We start from the raw sequence: 26,017 nt of genomic DNA, 5'->3' as shown, positions 1-26,017 counted from the left end.
ATGTATGCATGTATGTATGTTCATAAGCTTAACCAGGGGGAAAAAACCCCTAAACTATGGAGAAAAAAAGGGAAAAACTAAATGTAGATTTAACCATTTATCTTTGTGGTCTGGTAAATGTCTTTTCCAAATTCTATAGCCTTCTTGCCATTGCTATAAGCATTCAACACTCTTTAGTTGCCTAAGAGGCAAGTGGATGGCAATTTATAGAATTTACACGGTCTGTATTGCCATTTACAATTAATTCTCTAATGTGTGTGTTAAGGGAGAGGAGTGACATAGATATTAAGCATTCAATTTGAGGTTTTTAGATTTTTATTTTTCCACCTCTATACCAAATCTTCCTATGTTTTGTCAGGCTGTCATTAAAATGGGCTTGTATATCCAGAGCACAAACTAGCTAGTGGTAGGAGGTAGGTACTCTATGTTGGCTGGTGGTGAGAAGCCAGCAAAGGACCAGAAGATGAAAAGATTCTGTAGTTGACAGGTTTGGGCTGGATGATTTCCACAGTCCTCTTACCTCATAAGATTCTATGATCCTTGAAAATGTGTTGTATATAATATATCAAGAGTTATACGTATGTCCGCCTTTACTAATGTTGCCTATCAGGTTACCAGCCACACGTCTAAGGAAACCTGTCTCTTTGGACAGTGTCAAGTACAACTGAGTGTCTACTTCATAATAAGCTCAGTATCAGGCACCATGGGGAAGTACAGATATAAAGAAAAGGAAAATCTAGTTACTGTCCTCCGGGAGGAGCTTTCAATTTGGATCAGGAAATAAAAAATAAATATGCAAGTAAAAGATTTGACAAAATTTATAGATCAATTCCAAAATTGGTGGAATTAACATGGGCTAAACAAAATGCACAGGGCAATACACTGCTAAGGTGGTAATGATATGTCTGCCAGGATCTCCTTTTCCAACCTCATTATCCAATTCTACATAATATTCAGTAACTTATTTAAAGGAGGGCAACAAATATCTGTGGCTACCTTCAGACTTCTTTATGAATTATGCATACATATATGCTATATTCTGTATACCACAAATAGCACTCATTTCAAGATATACTCTTTAGAGTAAAAGAAAAAGAGTCCAGGGAGAAAGCATGCATGTTTAATTTGCCAGATCAGGTATTAAATCTTCTTTATATCCTAGAAAACCCTAGTTCTTGATTCAATCATTATGATTTGCAAATTGCTGACAAAGCCAAAGTCTTTCCTTCATTCTCAGCGGCTGTGTATTGCACAGTTTTGTTGACTATGTAACTCCCCAAAGCAATGGAACAGAGACTTAGCTGGAAACCATAAACCTGGCAAATTTCTGAAAGAGCTCCCTCAGGTAGCATGAAGCAGTGAGGGTTAATGTTGGGGGCAGGAGGAAGGCAAGGCAGAGGGAAGAGGAAGGGAAAGGATGAATGGTACATGCTGGCAAAACATGATGACTTTTCTGCCTAATGGGCAAGAACTGGATCACCATGGAACCATGCTGTACCACAGCAGAGGAAGTAGGACAGATGTTACTATATAAACACATATTGGCATTTTCCTCACAGTGCAGACAAATGCTTTCAAAGCTTTGTCCTTCACTAGAAATAGAAGAACTTGGATTAATGGATTGAGTGAAAATGGAGCCATTCCCCCTTGGGGTCAAACCTTGCCCTTTTCCTTAGAAGGTACCATTGAAAAAGAAGGAAACATGGAATATATAGAAAACTGCATTACAGACAGGCCATGGTCAGCTTAGGGAATTGGAACCTACACATATCTCCACAAAGGCTGGTAATTTTTGTCTTCCTCTCCTTGCCAAGATTTACCAAAGTAGCTAATGAGAAGCCAAACTACATGTGGCCCTTTATCTTCATTTCTTGCCTTTAAGATGGAAGGTAAAAATAGCCACAAGGTGGGTGACAGGAGGAAGAACAAAGGAGAAGCTAGGGTGCTCAGGTGTGTGTATGAATTTTTATATCTATTCACACACACACACACACACATATAGACATACATGTGTATATATGTCATTGTTTCTCCTACTATGAGTAGGGATTTTATTAATTGTATTCTTCTCCATAATGCCTAGAATATAGTAGTTGCTTGATAAGCCACGAAACCTACAACAGCCCATAGATGCTAATTTTTATCCATTATTATATGTGACAACAAATATGTCCCAAAATCTGAGGATTGAAGAATACTTACTCAATCCTAACTGGGCTAGGTCTTCCAGCTCAGCCTCTGTCTTTGCTGTTGAAATGGCATAAGGCAGCTTCAGGGTGAATGGTAGGACATCCCTTTTTAAAAAAAGGAAAAAAAGTTGTAATTCTATTTGTCACTTTCCTCTTAAATTTCTTCTATGGGGTTTCCTTTTTCTTCTAGTCTGTTATAGCTAATTATTAATGGCAGTGGGTCTTAGCACTTCCTGTCACTTACTATCTCTGTTGCCACATTCAGAGTGGGAGAATCATCTATAGTTTCATTATACTCTGTAGAGTTATTCCCACTACCAAAAGCTCTGGAGGGAAGCAGTAGCTTTTCTGACAGTTCAAAAGTAAGTCAACTGACCAGAACTGCTGAATATTTATGTATAAATTATGTACATGAAATACTTTATGCTCTTTTACTGGGTAGAATTTTGGCACTTGGCAAGGGCATTCAGCTCTTTGGGCAGAACAACCTTCACTTCCCCCCTTGCCCTGTCTAGTACAGCAGACACTGCCTTGAACCTAGTTAGTTGTTGCTAAGTATTTATTGATCTGAAACAAAGCAAAATGACAACAAAATGTCAGTAACTTCCTGCTAGAACATATTACATTTAACATGATATGAAAACACAGAAGAAAAAAAAGGTATTGGAGACAGGATTATACATGCCTCAACACAGAATCAGAACTACTTCAGAGCATGTGCATCTAGTCCAATGTCCTCATTTTACAGATGGAGAAAACTGGGGCCCCATGAGGTTAAGTGATTTGTTCAGGATTACACAGCTAATTACAGTCAGAACTCCCAGCCTGGGTCTTCTGACTCTTAGGCCTTAATCTTTCCATGCTGTTATATCAAATTGCCTCTCCAATCAATGATCATTGCAGAATACTGAACTGTAGTGCTAATATACAATATGTATTATGTTCTTAGAGTCATAAAAATTTGCAATTCTGGTCCTGACATAGTAGTGGACTTGTAGCTTATAAGTCACCCTTTCCAACCCTACGAGATCATACCTTGAAGTCAAATCAGAAACAACTGAAAGTTCCCTTATATAAAAGACACTTTTTTTGCATTTTCAAAGATGAGTCTTTCCTGGTCAACCCAGATGCCAGGGCCTCCTACTCCCCTCCCCACCACTGCCCCCAGACACACACATATACACTACCCACCACCACCAAATACCACCTCATATTTATTTTGTAAATGCTTGGTTTGTATGTACTTTAGGAATATGTCTCTTAGGAAAGAATGTAAGAGCTAGGAGTCATTTCATTTTTGTCTTTTTATACCTAGTAAATGCTCAATAAAGTAAGTGTTGATTGACTGACTGATAGATGTAAATAGATTAGGATCACCAGGAATTCTTTATTTTTTCCTTTTTGGAGGGGGGAGGGCAGGGCAATTGGGGTTAAGTGACTTGCCCAAGGTCACATGGCTAGTAAGTGTTAAGTGTCCAAGGCTGGATTTGAACTCAGGTCCTCCTGACTCCAGGGCCGGTGCTCAAAAGAGCCACCTAGCCACCCCTGGAGTTCTTTTTCAAGTAGTTATGTTGCCCTTCTACTGGGGAGCTAGGTGGGGCAATAGATAGCATTGCTTGGGAGTTAGGAGGGCCTGAGTTCGAATCCTAGCTATGTGATTCTAGACAACTCAACTACCCTCTCAATGCCTTAGTTTCCTTATCTGTAAAAATAATGCTTAATAACAGCATCTACCTGTTGGTTGTTAAAAGGATAAAACGGGGTTGTTAAAAGGATAACGTGAGATAATGTAAAGAGCTTTGAAAATTAAGGTTATAAGTGTTAGTTTTTACTATATATATATTTATAAATGTTAGTTTTTATTACTTACTTTTATAAATAAGTACACCCTCTTTGTTCTGGTCACTCATGACAAACTACACATATCTGTGAGATTACACAGGCTAGATGAGAAGGTTGGGATGCATTCCCACAATGCTCTAACTTAACTGTGCTAACATGTCCAGACAAAGGCTTACTGAAATCACTGCATTAATTTAAAACAGAAGTCACAAAACCAGAACCTTCCCTAGTGAATCCATTTCATGGCTTTAAGGTAGGATGAATTTCCCTTTAAAAAAATATTGTAAGCATACTGCTTCTTTTTGCTTTTTGGAGGGAGGAAGGCAGGGCAATTGGGGTTAAATGACTTGTTCAAGGTCCCATGGCTAGTGTTGAACTCAGATCCTCCTGACTCCAGGGCCAGTGCTCTATCACTGCACCACCTAGTTACCACCTACCTATATTAGCATACTGCTTCTTATTCATAATCAAGGCAGCTAGAGTTTCATGGAGCACCTGATTAGGCAATCACAAAGCTTGGAGCATTTGGCACTCTGGCCCTTGGCGCTTTTAACAATGAAAAACAAATGATAGGTAAAAGGATAAATATAATCAAAATTAATATTTCCATATAAGGATCACATGACTGATCCAGAAAGGACTTTAGCGACCATCTGATCCAATCCTCTAATTTAATAGACACCCACAGAAGGGACAGGACTCACCCAAGCTCATAAAGGTCATAAGTTACAAAGCCTCTAATTAAAGAAAACAAAACAAAACATAAAACCCCACTGGGTTCTAGTCTTAGGTCTGCTGCTAGCTGTATCTGAGTGATCTTGGTCAAGGGTCTTTCAGAATAATTGTGCATTTCCAGCCTCACAAGGCTGTTGTATGAATAGTCTTAAAAGCTGGGGAAATTTCTGTAGTACGATCCACTGCTTAGAAGACCTTCTATCTTTTCTAAGCTCTTTTCTACTCTTTTATTTCCTTTAAAGCAGGGGCTTTTGACCTTGGATCTGTGAACTTGTATGAAAAAAAAAACCTGATAATTTTATTTTGAAATAATTGACTTCCTTTGTAATCCTACATATATTATTTTTATGCACTCAAAAACATTATTCTGAAAAAGGGTCCATAGGTTTCATTAGACTGTCAAAGCTTAAGAGGCCCTGCTTTAAACCAAGACTAGCTCCAATTTTTAACTTTTCTATAAGCACTACTTTTTTGCCCTCCTGATAAGTCTAGAACACAAAAGGTTGAGTTAGATGGTGTTAACAATCATTTCTAATGATCCCTACACAAATCTTAACTTCAAATATCAGCTTAGATGAATATTTATTTAACCTAGGTTTAAAAAAATCATAATGATGTTCATTTTAAGTTTATAACTCTTTCAATAAAGTACTTGGAATATTACATGATATTGCTCTAGTTTCTCTTAATAACTTATGCCTTAACTGGAAACTATACCTGTCTCAGGCTGAAACTTATTAATCAACCTTTCATCAATAAGCCTTTATTAAGTACCTAGTATGTGCCAGACACTAGGAATAAAAACAAAAATTAAATAATCCCTAGCTTCAAGGATATTACATTTTATCAGGGGAAAACTTATACTTACAAGTAAGTAAGAGATAAAATTAAATTTTTTGAGGTGGGAGGGGCAATGTCAAGGTGGGGTGGAAGGATAAAAGGCACTAGCTAGGAGGTGGCCACTGGGCTGAGTTTTGAAGAAAGCTAAGGCTTCCATGCTTTTGCACTGGCTGTTCCCAATGCCAGGAATTAATTTACTCCTCCCCAATTTCCTTCAAGAATAAATTTTAAGTGTCACTTCTTACATGAACACTTTCCCGATCTCCCTGCAATCTAGTAGTCTATTCCTACACACACACACACACACACACACACACACCCTTCCCCATTATTTACCTTGTATTCACTTATATACAAAATATTTTCTTTCCAAATGAATCTATTTTAATAGTAAGGTCCCTGAGGGCAGGGACTGTCTAGTTTTTGGCTTTGTATAGGTCCTGCTCAGAACAAAGTGCTTAATACAAGTTCATTGTTGAATTCATTGAATACAAACCAATTAAAATATTTCCAAATATATTCTCCACCCCTTCCCAAACCCGTTTTTTTTATTTTTGCCAAGACTAGAAAACCAAACACTACCAGGCAATCAAGTAGTAAGTGAGAAGCTTGTAGTATGAAAGAAATCATAAACCCCAAGTATGTGTTTTTAACAGGCTTGAAATCTAAACCAATCCCACAAGTATTTTTAAAGCTACTACCAGCAAGACACTAAGCTGGAAGGAGAAACAATCCCTGGCCTCAAGGGGATTACATTCTACTGTATAATAGTAACCTACATTGATAGAACATTTCAAAGTTTCTGAGGAGCTTTACATTCATTATCTCAATTAAACATCACAACAACCTTGTGAAGTAGGTTCTACAAGTAGGATCATTGTCATTTTACAGATGAGGAATCTGAGGCTCAAAGAGATGAGGCATTTTGCCTATTTTGCCTATTCAGCTAGCAAGTGTTAGGGAAAGAATCTGAACAGGGATCTTTTTAAAAAAAATTAATTTTTAGTTTTCAACATTCACTTCCATAAGTTTTAAACTTTCTCCACTTCCCTCTTCTCCCTCCCCAAGATGGTGTGCAATCTGATATAGGCTCTACATATGCAGTCTCATTAAACATATTTTCACATTAGTCATGTTGTATAGAGAAATTAGAACAGATGGGAGGAAACATGAGAAAGAAAAAACAAAACAAAACAAAAAAGAGAGCAAAAAGAGAGTCTGCATTCAGACTCCATATTTCTTTCTCTGGATGTAAATTGCATTTTCCATCATGAGACTTTTGGAATTGTTTTAGGTCCTTGCATTGCTGAGAAGAGCCAAGTCTATCAAAGTCAGTCATCGAACAATGTGGTTGTTACTGTGTAAAATGTTCACCTGGTTCTGCTCACTTCACTCAGCATCAGTTCATATAAATCCCAAGTTTTTCTGAAATCTGCCTGCTCATCATTTCTTATAACACAATAGTGAATAGGAATCTTTTTGATGCTAGGTCCAATAATACTATCTAATATACTAAGCTACCACTTTTTAAAAAATGCCCCTTTAAATCATCTCCATGTCTAAATTTGCCAAGTGTAAATTCATGAAGGAATAGATAGTATCTTTAACATGTCATTATAAAATGAAAGCCATCTTGTTGTTCTTGGGGCATGTGATAACCTTTTGTAGTAGGAACAATATCTTCCCTGTAGTCTAGGCTAGTTTTTCCTTAAAAGTATTGCAACTGAGACTTAATTGGTCCAAGGGCTAAGGCTTCGGCTGGTAGCCTAAGAACAAAGATGGTGGGGAGGAAGCAGTTGTTGCTTCCCCTCAGTCTTAACCTGCATGGCCACCCAAAGGGCAGCAGAGAAAGCTAATACTGTCTACTGCTCTCCTGTCCATAATATGGCTAAGTAAACTTTTTATTAACTAGTAGAGGATCTGGGATTTCAAAAAATCATAACAATGTTCCCTGTGAGATTCTTTATTATAATCACTTAAAACATCCCGTGATATGGTTCTAGTGTCTCTCAATAATTAATTCCTTAACAAGAAACTATACCGACTTTTCTTCGGCCAAAATTTCATTTCATTTTCAAACCTGAAGCACTAGAAAAGTTTGAAATAGGCATGATTTACATACACAACACACATGTGTATGTGTATATATGTAGATATATGTATACACACATACACATACTATATACATACATAAAATACATAAATATATACATACATAAAAAAACTATCAAAACACACAATCCCTTAGCTCTGATCCATAAGGCAAGATAGGGGCACAGTGGATAGAGAGTTGGGCTTGGAGTCAAGAAGACCTGAGTTCAAATCCAGCCTCAGACACTTACTGTGTGACCACGATCAAGTGACAACCTCTGTTGACTTCGGTTTCCTCAGCTGTAAAATGGAGATAATAGCAGCACCCACCTCACAAGGCTGTTATGAGGACCACCGAAGAGGTACTATATAAATGCTTATTTCCCTGCTCTCACTTAAACGGAACTGGTATGAATTAATTTTTTTTCTAAGGGCAAGGCTTTTAAAAATCCTGTTCATCTTTTAGGAGGACATCAATGTTTACCAGTTGTTTAATACTTGTCATCATGTAATTTACTATGTAGCTCAGCGGCCTAAAACTTAATATAATGCTAAGACTGGAGCAATTTATTTCCTTCTCTCCAGAATAATCTGGTCCAACAGTGTTTGACAGAACACTGGACTTGAAATCAGGAAAGTCTGAGCTCCAATCTTCCCTTAGACACTGAAAGACCCTAGGCTAGTCAATGAACTTCTTTCTCCTTGTTTCAATTTCCTCATCTGTGCAGGATGGACAGGGCGAGGGAGTAGTAACAGAACCTACCTCACAGGGCTGTTGTGGGGATCAAATGGGATGACATGTAAACATTTTGTAACCCTTAAAAGCACTATACAAATATGATTCATTGTTATTTACTACTATGAGAAATTATTACTATTGAGAAATAAACTTCTCTTCACCTTGATCCCAATTATTCACTATTCTAGTATGAGGCAACCTGCCCATAAGTGAAATTCTATTCTATGGCAGCCCTCACATAACTTCACTCTCAACATCTGCATGCATTCTTCATGCTGGTCCTTAGTGTCTATCAAGCAACAGAAAATAAAGTCAAGAGGAGTTCAGCATCACGAAGCAAAATGCTATAAAATACTGTGGATGAATTTGCTGGGAAACATATTTTGTTTTTTATACTCACTAAAGTGATACTGGAAACGGGATGCTGATATGTTTAAAAAATGACAACCCCCACCCCCACCATGCTACCAAAAAATGCTTCCAAACTCTGGGCCTTATTTTTTTCACTTACAATATGAAGCAGTTGGGCTAGATGTCTTTAAGGCATACCTTCCAAATCTAAATACCTTGATCTATCCACTCAAGCTCTTGACCAGTTGGTATTCCAAGTTAGCTAATGGGTGATATAAGTAGTTCTAAAAGCTTTCTGGTTAAGAGAGAAGTAGGAGAAAAAAGAAGTAAATGGGCATCAAAATCCCCCCTCCCCCAAAGTACAGCCACATTTGAAGAATTATTTCCATCTTTTAACAGTATTCAAAAAAGGCCCAGGGACTTTTAAACATATATCTTGATAGCATTCATTCCAATCTCCTTTGGTTTTCCTGCCTTTTGATTCTTGTGGGTAAAATTAAAGAAGGCTCAGAGTGATGGGAAGTCCCTTACGAAGGTACCAAATGAGGAATTTAGGAAGCCAAGGGAAAACAATTTAGTTTCTAGTTGGAACTGATCAGACTTTCTTATTAGTCAGACATATTTATAATGACTCCTACTGGTATTTAACATGTTTGAACAGCTGTTACCCTAACCTGTTTAATAACCAGGCAATGCTCAAGCAGTGCATTTCACATGCATGGAGGTCTGACTGATGCTACTCATGACCATGAAGGATGAGGAGAGTCTTACCTGCTAATGCAGTAGAAAGCAATGAGCCTGAATAAATCTGCAAAACTGATCCCAGAGCCTTCCAAGGAAAAAGCTAAAAAGAGAGATGAAAGAAACCAGGTCAGTCCCCCAAAGTGCACCCTGAAAATGGAAAAGGCTCACGTGCAAAAGTCTTCTAAACATTGTACCCTGTAAGAAAGACTGCTTTTGCCATCTTCAACAAACTACTGTTTAGTTCAATTAAAACCAACTGTGGAGACTATGTGTGTCAGCCAGAAACAGACTAGAGAATATCTGGCCACATGAAGTTCCGGCCTTCCATTCCAAGCACATGTTCTAATGCTTGGTAAACAGATCAAAACAGATCCAATTGCACAACTTTTTACTAACAAAAATAAGGTTAGGTAGAGATGGAAACATGGGGTAGGGGGAGGAGCTGACCAAGGTCAGAAGGACATGAGAGAGAACATACCAAGCCCCTCTACTCTTTCTGAGCTGGCTGGGACCCGTGGCTCCTTGGCAATGCTTCTCAAAGCCCATTTCATGAAAAAGGGCCAAAAATGCCCCAAGTTTTGTTACAGGCCCATTTTAAAGCTCTTGGGACATCAAAAAAGCTTTGAAGAAGCAGTTATCTGATGAACTCAGCGAGAATGACTCAGACACCCACATATTTAATGTGCCCTCAAAACAGAGCACTTCCAAGTTACTGGAAAAAGTTTGAAATTTAATTGAATCCAAGATGGATCATAAGATCATACAGTGTGATCAAAGATTTGCTTAGAGCTGGAAGCAACCTCAGAAATAGTTTAGCACCTTCATTTTACAGATGAGTTGAGAAAAGTGGTGAGGTGGTTTAAGTTCTAGGAAATCACATTACCCAGATTATATATTGCAAAATAATTCTCTATGACAACATTTCCTTTTCACAGAAAACATCTTTCATCTAAGCAACAGCAAAGAACTATATGGAGACTGAGTCATGGTGGGTAAAACTATTTGGGCATAGGGTTGGAAGGAGGTAGAAATAGTACAACTACTAGGGACAAATGCTTTCCTTGTGCAGATCCATTTAAACTTTTGAAAATTATCTTAGATTCTTGTAGAGAAGACTGGGAGTTAGTGATTAGGAAACTGCACGCCCCCCCCCCCAACAATACTCCAAATAACCAAAAGCAATTTATATCATATCCCTTTATAAAGAATTATAAGAGCCTCTCCAAATTCTTTTGCTGCATTGTTTAGAAATACAAATATTGCTTAAAATAGGTAGATTGTCAACTTGACTTGGAAATATGTTTTGTTATGAAAATATTTTGGTTGTCATGGTGTTTGGGAGCCAGCTCAAATCTTTCTCACTCTTATGACACCCAACATTCCTCAAAGGGCCATCTGGGAGACCAAATTTCAAAGAAGCCAGTCTAGGAGAACTAAAGTTGAGAAAGGTACCTTTTGTCTCTCTCCAAACAGAATGGCCAAATAAAATGCTTACTCTTGAGGATCTGTCGATAGGGAGTCTGGGAGAGCCTGTTATAGGAGACGTATCTTAATACTTATCACAGTTGTGGCCATATGTAATAGTAATGGAATTTAAAGATCCCCTGTATTGGCTTGTTTTTTCGGATTGTGTTAAAACCCAGAGCTTGTGAATCCCACTTGTGGGGTGGACTTGTTGACATGAAAAGAGAGGGCTGAACTGGGAGGAGCTGGTGACGTAGATTTAGAGAGACTCAAGCAGAGAGGCAGAAGAATTTTTGGAAGCAGCATCATGGAGGCAGAGATGGAGAGGATTGCTGGTGGCCAGTTCAAACTGCTCAGGATTTTGAGAGCTGCCACCCAGAGCTGCCAAGGACTAAGAAGACATGGCTGTTATGCTGGTACTTTGTCTGTTTTGATGTTGTTTTGCCAAATTCATCCACTGGTGAAGGACAGTCCTGTTGTTGCAGAGGTTCTGGAATCTCGCTGCTGGTTTAGGGGTCCTGAGACTATTCTGCAGACAGAGACTGAATTGCGTCCACTGGTGAAGGCCAGTGCTGTTGTTGCAGAGGTCTGGAACCTTGCTGTTGGTTCAGAAGCCCTGAAGAAGGATTTTCTTGTTGTATGTTTACAGAAATCCTGAAAGAGGGTTTTGCTAATGTTTTCAGGGGTCCTAGGACTGTTCTGAGACAGAGAATGAACTTAAAGAGGACACTGGCAATGTATCTTGTGGCCTTGCTAAGCTTTGTCTCCCCAGGAACAAAGATTGCTGAGAACTTGCCTCAGGTCAAGTTGAAGAAAAGACTTCTCTTTGGGTATTAAATGCTATGCTTAAGCTTGTTGTAACTCTGGGGTAGATAGCCTATTCAGTAGTGATCCAAGGGTGGGAAACTTTTGACTTTTTTGTGCTCTGTGACCGACCAAATGAATGTACTTTACTTATGACTGGAAACTAATCTCCATTTGAGAAGAGGAGCTTTGTGATTGACTAAATGAATGTACTGCCTAGGGGTGGAGTAGTACTTAGAAGAGGGACTTTGTGATTGACTAAATGAATGTAATGTCCAGAGGTGGAGTAGTACTTGGAAATTATTGAATTACACTTGGTGAAGGCTGTATTTTTTAAATCTGCTATATTTTGATTTTTTCTGTTCTTAATTTGTCACTGAATAAAATGGAGAGCAGCTATGCTAGTATTTTGAACCTTGGGAAGTTGCCTTTGCATGGCATTACACAATATGGTCACTGAGACTGCAACCAGCCCCCCCAGTGACCATGAACTGGTACAACTAAGTAGTGTTTTCATCTCTAAAGATGAAGTAAATAGGGGTGGCTATGTGGCACAGTGAACAAAGCACCAGGCCTGGGGTCAGGAGGACCTGAGTTCAAATCCAGCCTCAGACACTTAATATACACAAACACAAAAAATAGCCATGTGACCTTGGGCAAATCACTTAACCCTAATTGCCCTACCTTCCCTCCTCCAAAAAGAAAAAAAAAAGATGAAGTAAATAAAGAAGTTTGTATGTTGTATCTTTTGCTCTCCTTTCTACTCCAAGTGTTCAGTATTTATTCACCTGCTACCCCCTAGAGAAGACTGACTTCTGATAAACTGATCCATAAAGGTATTAATGATTTAATATGTTTGTTATTCTTGTAGGGATATTTACATTTCAAGAGAAGAACACAGAAAGGATAAAGCACACTTTTGTCAAAAGGATGAATCTCCAATGATGGGGTTTTCCATGTGGACTGGAGGAATAAATAATTAGTGGCATGAGACCTTTTAAAATAAGGGTCCATCGAACTATTTTGGTGTCATATACCTCTTTTGCACTCTATGCAAGCATATGGAAATTTTTCTCAGAATAATATTTTAAATGCATAAGAGAAAATAGGCTTATGAAAGAAACTAAATACACTGTTAGCAAAATATATTAAAAAAAAAAAAGTTCACAGCCCCCAGGTTCAGAAACTCTGTAGAGACCTTTCAAATCACAACACATAAAGGAGGCCCTGGGTATTCTAGGTCTATATTGCTTTTAGAATAGGATAGAAGTAAGAGAGCTGGTTATTTCCAGGGATGATTCTCTAGTGAACCTGATCAAACCCTTGGGGAAGTGTCATGGAGTACATTGCTATTCCATTTTGTGCCATATAAACCTAGTTGGGAAAAATGAGGTATCCTGGGACCTCTTGCCAACAGGATGGAATCTTAAAGAGAAAGAATTTGGCATCTCCTACACAACTCTAAATTAATTTACAATAGGAATAAAAAAGAACTTTTTTGGCTAAATTCTTTTGAATGTTGGAAAGGATATCACAACTGGTAAGAACTGTCATTTCTTAATTTGCTTATTTGGTGAACTTCAAACACTGACTTACTATCTTCCTTCATCTTATCTTGGGCCTAATATTTGTTCAACTAATACATCTGTTGTCTCCATTATAAATAATAAATGAATCAGTGCTATTTCATTTAAGTTTATACTCCTAATAATACTACGCATGCATCCTTGCATGTCAATATTTAATGTAGACATGGTCTTACAAGGTATTTGACATTTATAAATCACACTGCTTCACAGTCAAATTTGAAGGTCATTTGATCCAAAAAAATAACAACAAACTATAAACACAGAAGTTGAGTGTTCTTATCTTTACATCAACTTTATAAAAATAACCTGATTCTCCACCCAGAAAACTGACAAAGATGGGAAAAACAGATGTTGGAATGTTGTGAAAAGAAAGATACACTAAAATAATTGGTGGAATACTAAATTAGTACAACTGTCCTGGAAAGCAATTTGGAATTAAATAAAGTTACAAAAATGCCAATAACCTTTTACACAGAGACACCCCTGCTGGGTAAACACCCCAAGGTGATCAATGAGAAAAAGAAAAACTGTAATGACCAGTCTTGGTTCCAAAGAAGACAAATGAGAAGGCACCTTTCCCTATGCATTTGCAGAGGTAGGAGACTGTATATAACATCAGAATTCTTAGGGTGATTGGTTTGGTTGAAAAATTTTCCCCCTATTCTTTTTAAAAAATTCTTTGTATAAAGGGATAGTTCTCTAGGGTGAGTGGAAGCAGTACAGGGGGGTAATGTGATGTAAAGTCAAAAGATATTAAAGCAAAAATCTGTTTTAAAGAGAAAAAATAACTTTTTTCTTTAAAAAGGTAGAAGTAAGATCAGACAATGGGATAGTATTAAACTTTAGAATCTGAGTTTCTTAAGCTCGAGTGGAAAAATGAGACTACATCGATAGGATAAGTTTAGCCCTAAAAGGAAGGCTGTAGGACTAGAACTTGATTGCTAACTTAACCATGATTTCAACTCAGAATCTTCTTATCTATCTTGCCTTCCCTTTCTGGTGTCTGGCAGATCAATGGAACTATTTGTTCCCTCTTTATTTAAATCTTTGGCTTTTATGAAGATGATCTATACTGAGGCTTCACATACTTAATAAATAAACACTAAGTATAAGCCAAACAGAATCTCAGCTTTGTCTGGTTTAAAGAGTTTGAAAAGAAATTGGGGGAAAAGAGTTAATTCCTCACCCAGACCTCCATGGATTGAATTCTACTTTTGATGAGCACCATTTAAAAGAGGAGTGGAGACTTATTGGGAGGCAGACTTCAGTTCAAGAACATCTGTGTACCTCCTTTTCACCTTATATCAAAAAGAAGTTAAATATTGAGATAGTCATGCAGTGAACCACTGTCAGATCTGGGAATATTTCATCACCCTTGGGTCCTATACTCTAGCCACAATTCAGAGCCTCTCCTAAAAATGTTAGGGAAGCCCTCAAAATGGTGACAGAGCTCATACAACTGATGACTAAAACATATACCAGCTACTTACTATATGTGCTTTCCTTTATTGCAAATTCCTTGAGATATGACCCAAATTCAGTGGGCAGACGAAGCGAGAGGACTTTCTTTTGCATTTTAGAAGATTTTCGAACCAGGAAGATCTAGTTGTGAGGGGGAAAAAAAAAGTTAGGTCACTTAAAAACACTCCAAAGGTCATCCTGTACATGACTTGCTTCACTGCAATTTTTGTGTGAGAGGCTTAAAATGCTCCTTAGTAATGTATACAGCTCATAGATGAGCTTTTGAGCACAGCTACTCCAAACTCATTATTTTATAGTTGAGTAGACTCAGGACCAGGTTAAGTGATTTACCCAAGGTCGAACAGGAAGCAAGTTGTGGAGAAAAGAAAGATATATTCCATTTATTATTGTTTATCCCACTAAAATTTTTTAATGGTGAGGGAGGGGTTCATGTCTGGTTTCTGATATATAAGCTTTGTGACCAGGAAAAAGTAATTTCAGTGGTTCAGGCAACCTCCCTGAGGTTATAAATTACAGAAGTTTCCAACTAGGAGTTCCCCATGCTGATGAATTTACAGGTATGAATCAAAATAAAATAAAGTTGCATTAACATCTCTCTTGAAAAACACCTAAATTCTATCCAAAGTCTAAATCCTCTTTTTAGGTACATATATGTATTTTGAAAAATGCAACTTTAAACTCTGATCCTTAGACAATCATTACTTCACAATCCCAAACTCCTTTTGTCCAGTGTCTTTTCTCCATATTACATATGTTCTGAGCCTTTAACTGTCTCTCATATTTACTCTGAGTGTAGGCTACTTTATCCTCCACTTCTCCAACATCCTGTAGACTTTCATCTTATACAAACACCTCACTTTCCCTAATCTGAGTTACTAACTCCTTTGTTACTCTTAAAAAAATGGTTGGTCAGTTATCAAGAGTGAAATAGTGTTGTTGAGGGGTAGCAAGGTATTAATGGGAAAGGGAAGAACACCTACACTGGCATCAGATCACAGTTCTGGTCTGTTTCTGCCACCTATTAGCTATGTGACTTTGGAGAAATGGAATGTTCTTAACCTCCAATAGCTTTAGTTTTTCCATTGATAAAATGAGAATAATACGTGAAGGACCTATCTCCCAGGGTCATTGTGAGGCCTATCTAGGAGGATGGATGGGAAGCAGAGTAGACTCAAAAAATTGCTGGAAGGCAGCTATGAGGCTGTAAGAGAGGAAATTAATTCTCTTTTCCCTCACATGTGGCAGGAAAGGAGGCATCTACTAGACAGAAGTTTTCAGTTAATTTCAATTCAATAAACATTACTAAGCACATATCGCATTCAAGACATTGTACCACTGGAGAGAAAGCATACTGGGCACCATTTAGTGAATGACTTTCAGGGATTGATTATAATTAGCATTTATATTTCCCTTTAGGGTTTGCAAAGCCCTTTACAAATATTCTAAGATTTGATCCTCACAACAACCCTGAGAGGTAGGCACTATTATGTCCCCCATTTTCCATGTGGGGAAACAGGCAGGCAGAGGTAAGGGGATTTGCCCAGAGATCCACAGCTAGTAAGCATCTGAATTCAGGTCTTCGTGACTGCAGTGCCAGAGCTGTGTCCGTTGTGCCACCCAGATGTCTCTAGAACTCAGGGGTGGGGACCCTGCTCTACATGGTAGTTAGATGACTAGATGGTGATTAAATACCAGAGCTTCATAAAAGCTGACTGAACTCCCCAGAAGCAGTTCCACCTGTGACCAGGGAATCAGTTCACTGTCCCTCAGGTGTTTAAGGGTGTTTACTTTAAACACTGTCTTATGAAAATTCCAAACCAGGTGAGGTCACATCTGCCATGACTTGGTCAAAAGGTATATACCTTAAAAAATAGGAAAAACTTCCCCTCCTATTTTCCTTTACTTGAATATCAGAATACCATGCTCATTTCTCCTCACTGCCCCACCCCCACTCAATTTCACCTAGCTTTCGTGTCTCCTACACACCTGTAGAATAAGGCACAATTCTGAAATTGCAAGAGATTTTGCCTACCTGCTAGCCCATGCCAAGCTGGCCTGGAAGCTTTTGTCTCTAAGGTCAAGTCACACTTGAGCCTTCTCCCCATCAGTTATGGATAGACATACTTGTTCACTAAGAGCCCTCCCCTCCAAATGTTCCACATCCCCAACAGCCAGGGTTGCAAGCAGGCTAGGCTCATGTTATGATGAGATAACATGGAACGTACTTTACAAACCTTTATAAAAGTGCTATCTACCATGTAGGCAGCTATGCGGTATAGGAGATAGAGTGCTGGACTTGGAATCAGGGAAGACTGGTTAAAACCCTGTCTAAAACTTACTTGCTGTATAAGCCTGGTCCTACCCTCTCTCAGCCTGTTTTCTCATTTGTAAAATAGGGGTAGTAACAAAACCTACCTCACATGGTTATGAGGATCAAATGAGATGAAGTGTGTAAAGTATAAACCTTGAAAGACCATGTAAATGTGAGTTATTTTTTTATGTGTGGTAATGAAAGCAGTTTTCAGTCTTCAGTTCCACAAACATTTTCTGTGCCCTGTACTATTCTGGGCACTTTGGCAGGTAGAAGGAGAATTGGTTTTCTCAAAGTTTTAGGGAAAGGCTTTCTATACATTCTTCTGTGTGAGGAGTATATTACTGCCTGGAGATGAACAATGCTGACAAGTCTCCTATAAACTAGAACAGAACGTCTGCCTTTCATCACTTTCCTCCTCTTTATATGTGTCTGCCAGACTGAAATTCCTAAAACACAGCTTTTGACCACATAGTACTCTCCTATTCCAAAAGTTTCAGTGGCTACCTCTAGTATAAATATGAAAACTTTAACCTGGAAATTTCAAGCCTATAACAAGATAGCTCCCATCTCCCGCTTTGCACAGGTGTCCCCCCATATCTGTTCCATCCTACATAAAGTCTTTCATGATCAACTTCCCAAGTTATTAACTTTCTTTGGCTCTTGAAATTCCTTTTTATTACACTAAATTGACTTCTAGGCATAGGAGTAAGATTCCCTCCACAACGTAAGATCTTGAGGGTAGAGACTGACTCATTTTTGTCACTTGTCAGAATGCCTTGCATTGCTTAATAAATATTGAATTGGGGGCTGCTAGGTGGCACAGTGAATAGAGCACCAGTCCTGGAGTCAGGAGGACCTGGGTTCAAATCTAACCTCAGACACTTGACACTTAACTAGGTTCATGATCTTGGGCAAGTAACTTAACCCCAACTGCCTTGCCTTCTCCCCTCCAAAACAAAACAAAACAAAACAGATAAATGTTGAATTGAGTTATTTTCTCAAACATCTTTTCACTCTCTATAATTCACTTTCTTTTGCTAAGAAATATGTCCCTTGGGGCAGCTAGGTGGTGCAGTGAATAGAGCACAGGCCCTGGAGTCAGGAGGACCTGGGTTCAAATCGGGCCTCAAACACTTAACACAAAAACTAGCCATGTGACCTTGGGCAAGTCACTTAACCCCAACTGCCCTGAAAAAAGAAATATATCCCTTGGCTTTCCTCTTATTCTCTGGCTATTTCTGACATATATTTCCTCTGCCTTCACTCCAATTCATGGTGTGCCAATAGTGGGGGCCTCATTGCAACCCACACTGAAGGGGGAAGAAAGACATCTGTCTGAAGGGCTGACAGAAGAGTCAGTTTGCCAGGGACACTCCTCACACAAGTCTCAGCAGGAGTGCTTAAGCCTTCCTTACCTGATGTAGGTGAGGGAAAGGGAAGGGCAATGATGCCTAGCAACTAGGCAAAACCCACTTGTTTGAAGGAATGTAGCATAGTACTATCAAACCTCATGGGCAAGTGTAGGCATCCACAACATTTTTGATAAGAAATAAAATACCCAAACTGGAGGCCCACAATACCATTGCTACACAGGATTACTTCCTTCAAAGAGTATGGCAACTATAGCAACTCACTGTATTTTCAAACATAATTTGTGGTAAATTACTCTGGTAGGACCAGACACTGCATCCTTTTATGGACAGTAAAATCCAGACTTTGATCCCTAAGACATTCTCACCAATACAAGTCACTAAGAGGCATTTTCAGGCTGGAGAAGAAGAGAGATGTTAAAAAGTTCTAGCAGGGGCCTAACCAAAAAAGGTCTAGAATCTCCAAAAACTCTCTACCCCCAGATTGGGGACCTGACATGCAATGTCAGCCTCATGCCAGAGCAGCAACTAGGAACCTCAGAAGAAGGTTCCTTCTGAATTCCAAGTCATGAGATACTTAGTCCCTGCACTAAGGAGAGTGGGGAGGCACATGCATTTATCAAGTGCCTACTATGTACCAGGCACTGTGTTAATTTACAAATTTTATCTCCTTTGATACTTGTGACAACTCTAGGAAGCAGGTGCTATTATTATCTCTGGGAAATTGAGGCCGACAGAGGTTAAGTGACTTGCCCATGATCACACATGTAAGTATCCGAGTAAGCTAGTAAGTATCCGAGGCTATATTTGAACTTAGGTCTTCCTGACTCCAGGCCCAGTGTTCAATCCACTGGGCCACCCAGCTGTACTAGTTCTTCAGCCTTCCCTGCTCCCTTCCCCCATCCTAGGGCTGGAACCCTCCTTCAAAGCCATGTCCGGAATAGCACCTTCATTAGACTGCTGGGTTCTTACCCTTCTTTAGGGACAACTCACATGGCTCGAGCTGTCTGCTCAGACAGCTACTATTACCTTCCATCACAGGGCCAACATTCACAGTTAACAAGTATTGTTCTCTCTGAGTTATAAACATGACATTGGACCCTATGGTTAAAAAAAGAAATCAAAGAATTTTCAAGGTGACAAACACTTATTAAGTGACTACTATATGCAAGGCCTGAGGCAGCATGAAACTATGAATAAAGTGCTGAACTCAGGAGTCAGGAAGACCTTGATCCAAATTCTACTCCAAATACTCCTTAGCAGTGTGATTACGGGTGAGTCACATACTCAATGAGCCTAGGGCAACTTAGACTTTACCTTACTGACTTAAAGTTGGTGTCTATGACAGTGCTGGGCATTCCCGCCCTCTCGTGAAGTCACAGGCCCTTCCTGTATGGGAAAGGCACTGTGTCAACCCTTTTGATCAGCAATCCAGATGATAACCCAGATGATAACAAATTCTTCTGCTGACATTTTCTTGCTTACCCCTGGAGGCTGGCACTGAAGTATTCCTGCTACCTCTTCGTCACTTAAACTCAGCTGTAGCCAGATGGGATGAGTATGCAGAAGGCGATCCAATATGCTGAGTCTGTTGGAAAGGCTGTCATAGCCAGAATCCCGGGGGCAGCTTTTTGAATCCTTTTTCTCAGGGCAGACCTCATCCATGTCTTTCATTATACTATAGGGAAGAGGAAAAACAGGGGTTTAAAGGGTTGTGATATGATTTTTTTTCCCCTTCAAACCAAAACTCTCATTGTAATCTCAGAGAAAAATAGAATCTCAGAGTAGGAAGAGACCCTGGAGGAGAGACAAGTTCAATCTGCTTCCAGTCTCTCCTCATTCCAACGCATCCTCCACATGCTGCCAAATTATCTTCTTAATGCTAACATTATAGAGCAGCTGGGCAGCTAGGTGGCAAAGCAGATAGAGTGCCCAGTCTGGAGTCAGGAAGATCCAAGTTAAAATCCAGTCTCAGACATGTATTGATTCACTCTATTCATTGTGCCACCTAGTCACAAATTTTAAAGCTTTATTTAAATGTGAACTATTATTATCTTAGCATCATATGGAGCCACTGAAGAATGTTGAACAGGGGAGTTACTTAATTCTATTTAAACTAGTAAAACGTTCATTTTAGGGAACCTAGGTTGTTTTTTTTTTTAAACAAAGGCCACACTCCATAGGGCTTTGCATCACTCATACAAACCCATGCTGTCTTTGGTATATTTTAGAGGGAAAGGACAATTGTGCTGTTATGTCACTCCATGTGTGGTTGCAGGAATATTATCCTGGACCTGCCTTAATGAAACAAAAAAGGGAGAATAGTGAAGATCTTGTGAAACCCTCCAGATCCTTGTTCACATTCATATCTCTTCTATCCTTAGTAGGTAGAAGCTTAGTGGGGGAAATGTCAAATCTGAAATATCTCCAAGAAGAAGAATATGTCAGCATCTTTAACTTTTACTCCTCATACATTATTTCGCATTTGGTAATTTGAACATGTATCTGTCTTAGAAGTAATTAATTTCTGTCAGGGTCTGTTGGTTCCTATGTTTAACTTAGTCTCTCAATTTTAAAGATGGAACTCTAGGCTTAGATCAGTTAAATAAGCTGCTCCTATAATTACATGCCACAGACCAACATGACTGGTCTAAATTGAGGGGTTCACTCAGTCATTTACAAAGGTAAGACCTTTATGGTTATTCCTTTATATGGCCTCACATACTGTCTGTCCTTTTTCCAACCCTGGATTGTATCCAAGTCATTTGTATTTAGTTAATAAAAAAAAAGGATTTACTTCTTTGGAAAACTGAAAAATCACAAGATGTATCTTAGTATGAAAGGGCAGCTAAGTGGCAAATTGGAGAGAGTGCAGGATCCAGAGTCAGGAAGATTCATCTTCCTGAGTTCAAATCTGGTCTCAGACACTTATTAGCTTTGTGACCCTGGGCAAGTCACTTAACTCTGTTTGCTTCAGTTTTCTCACCTGTAAATGAGCTGGAAAAGGAAGTGGCAAACCATTTCAGTGTCTTTGCCAAGAAAACTCCCAAAAGGGGTCAGGAAGCATCAGACAAGACTGAAAACAAACACCACCACCACCACCACCACCACCACCTTAGTCTGAAAGTATGAAATCTGCACAAGTGAGATCATAGGCAATGTTTCAATACTGACCACAGTTAAGACTGTCAAAATCAAGACTATAAATTATAATGAATTCCTCGGAGCTTTTAGGTTCTCGTACCAGAGGTGGCAGGGACAAAACATTGGCTTATGTCCAAAATTTCTTCAGTGTCTTCTTCAACAATTAAAGACATAATTTACTAGACTTTCCTCCTTTCTTACAGTGTACCTATTCTATTAACAATACATTGTACAGTGTTTTGCAGTCACAGAATTTGGGTTTCAATCCTATTTCTGGTGTGAATTTGGACAAGTCATCTAACTTTGCTGGACCTCATTTTCTTCATCTGTAAAATGAAAGTTTAGAATATATGACCTCTGAAATACCTTCCAGCTCTAGATGTGTGATTCTTGACCAGACTTCTATTTATTTATGAAGGACAAATGATACTAATGCTTACATATGGGTCTCACACCTAGAAATCCACATTAATTACACAAAGTATATTTTACAACTTAAGAGGAAAGTAAAAAAAAAATTAGAAAGAGACAAGAGATATTGTGATCATCTTAACGCCAAAAAGGTGAGGCAGTGAGGTTAGGGGTTAAAATCACTGTGGCTCTTTCATAAGCTGCCAAATGTTGCATTTGAGGTTAGTTCCTTCTGCTTCCACTCCCACTCCTTTTGGGTGGAGTTGTGTTCAGAAATATCACACCCTTTCATTTCTCAGATCTTGCAACTCTCAATTTATATCTCATTTCCTCAGGAGCATTTTTCATATGTTCTATAAGATAACTTCATCTGGTTATTTGTGTTTATAGTGAATTTCAGCAGCTGGAAAAGAATCACTGTATATCCTCAGCCCCAAGTCAAAACCTCCTTCTTTGAAGATTCAGTTCTTGGAGCCTGAACCACTGCTTTTCTGCGGCAGGCTGCCAGCAGGAATGAGAATTCTTGACAATTTTCAGACTCATGTTGATTGCTTTTTTTTCCCTCTGAGATGTGGAAAATGTAATAATTTTGAGCCAGTATTGAATTTCAGATTTCCATCAGAAACTGCAACAGGCAGACAGAAAGTCTCACACTGTGTAGAATTTACCCCTTACTGGCTGCAGTGGGACTCAGAGAGTCTGAGAACTGCTGTAATCTAGAAGTATGTCCAACAATAATGAGAGCTAACAATAATAATGATAGCTGGCATTTATATGGCAATTTAAGGTTTGCAAATTATTACCTAATTTTATTCTCATAATCACTTTGGGAGGTATATACTATTATGCCAACTTTACAGATGAGGAAACTGCAATTGAGAGAGGCAAAGAAATTTATCTGGGGTCACAGGGCTAGTAAGTGCCCGAGGCAGGATTAGAATACTTGACAGGTTTTCTTAACTCCAGGTCTAGCATTCTACACACTACACATCAAACCAACAAATATCAGCCCCGCCCCCTCCCCCCCAAAAAAACCCCAACAACTTAATTTTTACAGTGGGGTTGATTGCAAATGCTTGACAATATATACTTGGACACACATTCCAGCTTATATTATGAAGGCTGTCCATCCATAAAGTGAATGCTTAAATAATTTATGATTCTTGTGTATCTACGGCAGAAACTATCACAAAAAAAAAAGGCTGTAGAATTCTGTCCTAATAATAAGACTTGCAACAAAAAGACAGAGGCCATCTTAGAAAAAGATTACAATTACTGAAATTTTCATTGTTGTGAAATTGTGTTTATGGTTGAAACCAGTTTGTCATCAACAGTACGATTCTGGATAAACTGGACTTCTTTTAGAGTTGCTACCAGGAGAGCAAGGATACTTGAAACCATGACAAAATTCTGGAACTGAGGGTATTTTGCCTGAAGAAAAGATTCAGGATGGATATAACACTATCTTCATGTATTCTGAAGAGTTCTCATGTTAGAGGACTAAGATTTGTTTTCTTTAGGCTTGGAGGGTAGAATTAAGACCAACAAGTAGGAAGCTCCTGAAAAGAAAACTTCAGCATGATATGAGAAAAACCTTTTTGATTACAGCAATTTAGCTAGCCAGTCAATAAGCATCTATTAAACTTTTACTATATGCCAGGTACAGTGCTAAAAGCTGGGGCGGGGGGGGGAATGCAAGCTGAAAGAAAGCCACTGGGCAAGGGGAGCATGGAGTAGGGAATGTCAAGTTAAGTCAAAACCAAGCAGAGAAGCTCTTGGAAAATGAAGAATTGGATGGAAATTCCTGGCCCTCCCTTTATATAAGGGAAACTTTGCGAGGAGTTTTTTTTTTTTAATGCTACCATCCATTCCTCCAATCAGAGCAGCAGATGCAACTGAGGCTCTGGATGAGATGTGACTACCAAAGCCAAAACAATCTCTATCATGACATTTCTGGTAATGAGCTTATCTTGGGGGGAACCTTGGTGTTGGTGGAGGTAGTCCAGGGACAGAGTCAGCTTCCAGGGTGAAGGTTTCTACAGCATGGTAGACAAAGTCATATGGAAAGTCAGAGGTGGAGCCCAGAGAGGAATTCAATCTAGAAATGGAAAGGGCTTCTTAGCAATATAAGGAATTCCACAATACCAGAGAGTAAAGGCAAAGTTGTAGAAGAAATTTACGCCCCATGCTTAATGAACCTACTATGTTCAAAGACAACATTTATTTATTTTTTATATCTTTTTTTTGGTATTTATTTAGTATTTTATTTTTTCCACAGTTAGATGTAAAAACAACTTTTAACATTTATTTTGAAAACTTTTGAGTTCCAAATTCTCTCCCTTCCTGCCTCCTCCTACTGGAGGGGGCAAGCGACTCGATACAGGTTATACAGGTGTAGTCATGCAAAACATATCCATGTTAGTCATGTTGTAAAAGAAAACAAATACAAAAAAACAACAAGAAAAAAAGTTTAAAAAAGTATGCTTCAATCTGTATTCAGACAACATCAGTTCTTTCTCTGGGGATGGATAGCATTTTTCATCATAAGTCCTTCAGATCTGAATGACATTTATTAAGTGTCTACTATCTGCCAGGTACTATATAAGGAAGAAAGATACAAAAAGTGGCAAAAGACAATCCCTGCTATCAAGCAGTTTATAATTACCTTCATAACTTTTCAAATCAAAATATCCTCCTTGGCCATCATTCCCCTACTTGTATTGTCTCCTCCAGTTAGAATGTTAAGCTCTTTGGGGGCAAGAACTATTTTCCCTTTTGTACTGGTATCCCTAAGCACTTAAGGCAACTGCTGCTTAGTAATTATTTTTTCCATTTATTCATTCATGCAGATAAGCCCATGGTACCTATTCAATAGGAAGTGTACAGGAGAATTGCTATATCTAGTAATGCTTTCCTGTGCAGACTGGATGATTTGTTCAACTTAAACCTACAGAAAGTTGCCCTTGAAGACTCAATGGTCTACAAATGGTACAGAGTTCAATCACGCATAGTTTCTTATATGGAATAGCACTAGAATACAAGCCTAAACTATACACATTTGTTAAGTTGAACAAAGAGGTTATTTTTTCTTAAATTGGGAAATAGCTAAGATGTGATGCATGGATTCCCAACTGAATGCAAGGTCCTTGAGGACAAGGACTTTCAGTTTTTTGTTTTTGAATGCACAGCACCTTAATATAATGGCTTATATAATAGGGGAAAGTGGGAGTAGAGAAAAAACATTTATACAGAGCCTAGTAAGTGCCAGACACTATACTAAGCAGTTTACAAATATTATCTCATTTAATTCTTACAACAGTTCTGCAAGGTAGATGCTGTTATCAACTCCATTTAAATAATCATAGATTTTGTCAGAATTTCAGACAGTATGGTTCTAGAACTCCAGGCATCATACAACTCAGATCAGATCTTTATCAAATTCTAGACCAGGATGATTGCCCAAATGAAGAAATGAAGATCAGCTCACCAATATTTAACTGAAGCAAAAACCTAAAAATCACAGCAGGCCAAACAATGATCAAGAAATCCAATGAGAAAGAATACAATGAGTGACTTATTTCACCCTAGTGCTGCTAAGAAATTAACAAGACAAGTCAGCAAGTCCCCAGACAAAGGGAAAGGGTGTCACCAGCAAAGCCAGAGCCCAAACAAACAGACAAGTCAGCAGCTTCCCAGTGCAACCAGAGACACGCCAGAAATATTCATAGTCTGAAAGGCCCTGTGATGGGAGGTCACAAGAGTGGAGGGCTTCCTGTGAAAGTACCAGGATGGCCAGAAACCCACTATGGTGGGGACCTAGGAAGTGACCTAGAGCAATGACAGTGCTCAAGTAGGTCAACCCCAGGCCCTTGAGTTTGGGGAACTTAGCATTCCTGGGACAGCTAGGT

General features: G+C 38.8%; 1 protein-coding gene across 4 annotated transcripts in view; it reads right to left on the bottom strand.

Annotated features, from left to right (window-relative positions):
• Positions 1-26,017, bottom strand: part of RIN2 (Ras and Rab interactor 2) — a 232,301-nt gene that overhangs the window by 25,732 nt on the left and 180,552 nt on the right. For all 4 annotated transcript variants that reach the window (XM_069075484.1, XM_069075485.1, XM_069075483.1 and 1 more), the window contains 4 exons: positions 20,040-20,232; positions 14,879-14,990; positions 9,559-9,631; positions 2,203-2,294 (listed from right to left, as the gene is read on the bottom strand). In XM_069075484.1, the coding sequence (XP_068931585.1) occupies positions 2,203-2,294; positions 9,559-9,631; positions 14,879-14,990; positions 20,040-20,232 (470 nt within the window). The remainder of the gene's footprint in view (positions 1-2,202; positions 2,295-9,558; positions 9,632-14,878; positions 14,991-20,039; positions 20,233-26,017) is intronic.

Source organism: Petaurus breviceps, unplaced genomic scaffold (genome assembly GCF_028583685.1).
Source record: "Petaurus breviceps papuanus isolate PSGF00001 unplaced genomic scaffold, PetGlider_PUasm1.0 90919, whole genome shotgun sequence".
Lineage (NCBI taxonomy): Eukaryota > Metazoa > Chordata > Mammalia > Diprotodontia > Petauridae > Petaurus > Petaurus breviceps.
The sequence above is the reverse complement of the archived record's forward strand: the minus strand, read 5'-3'. Positions and strand labels throughout refer to the sequence as shown.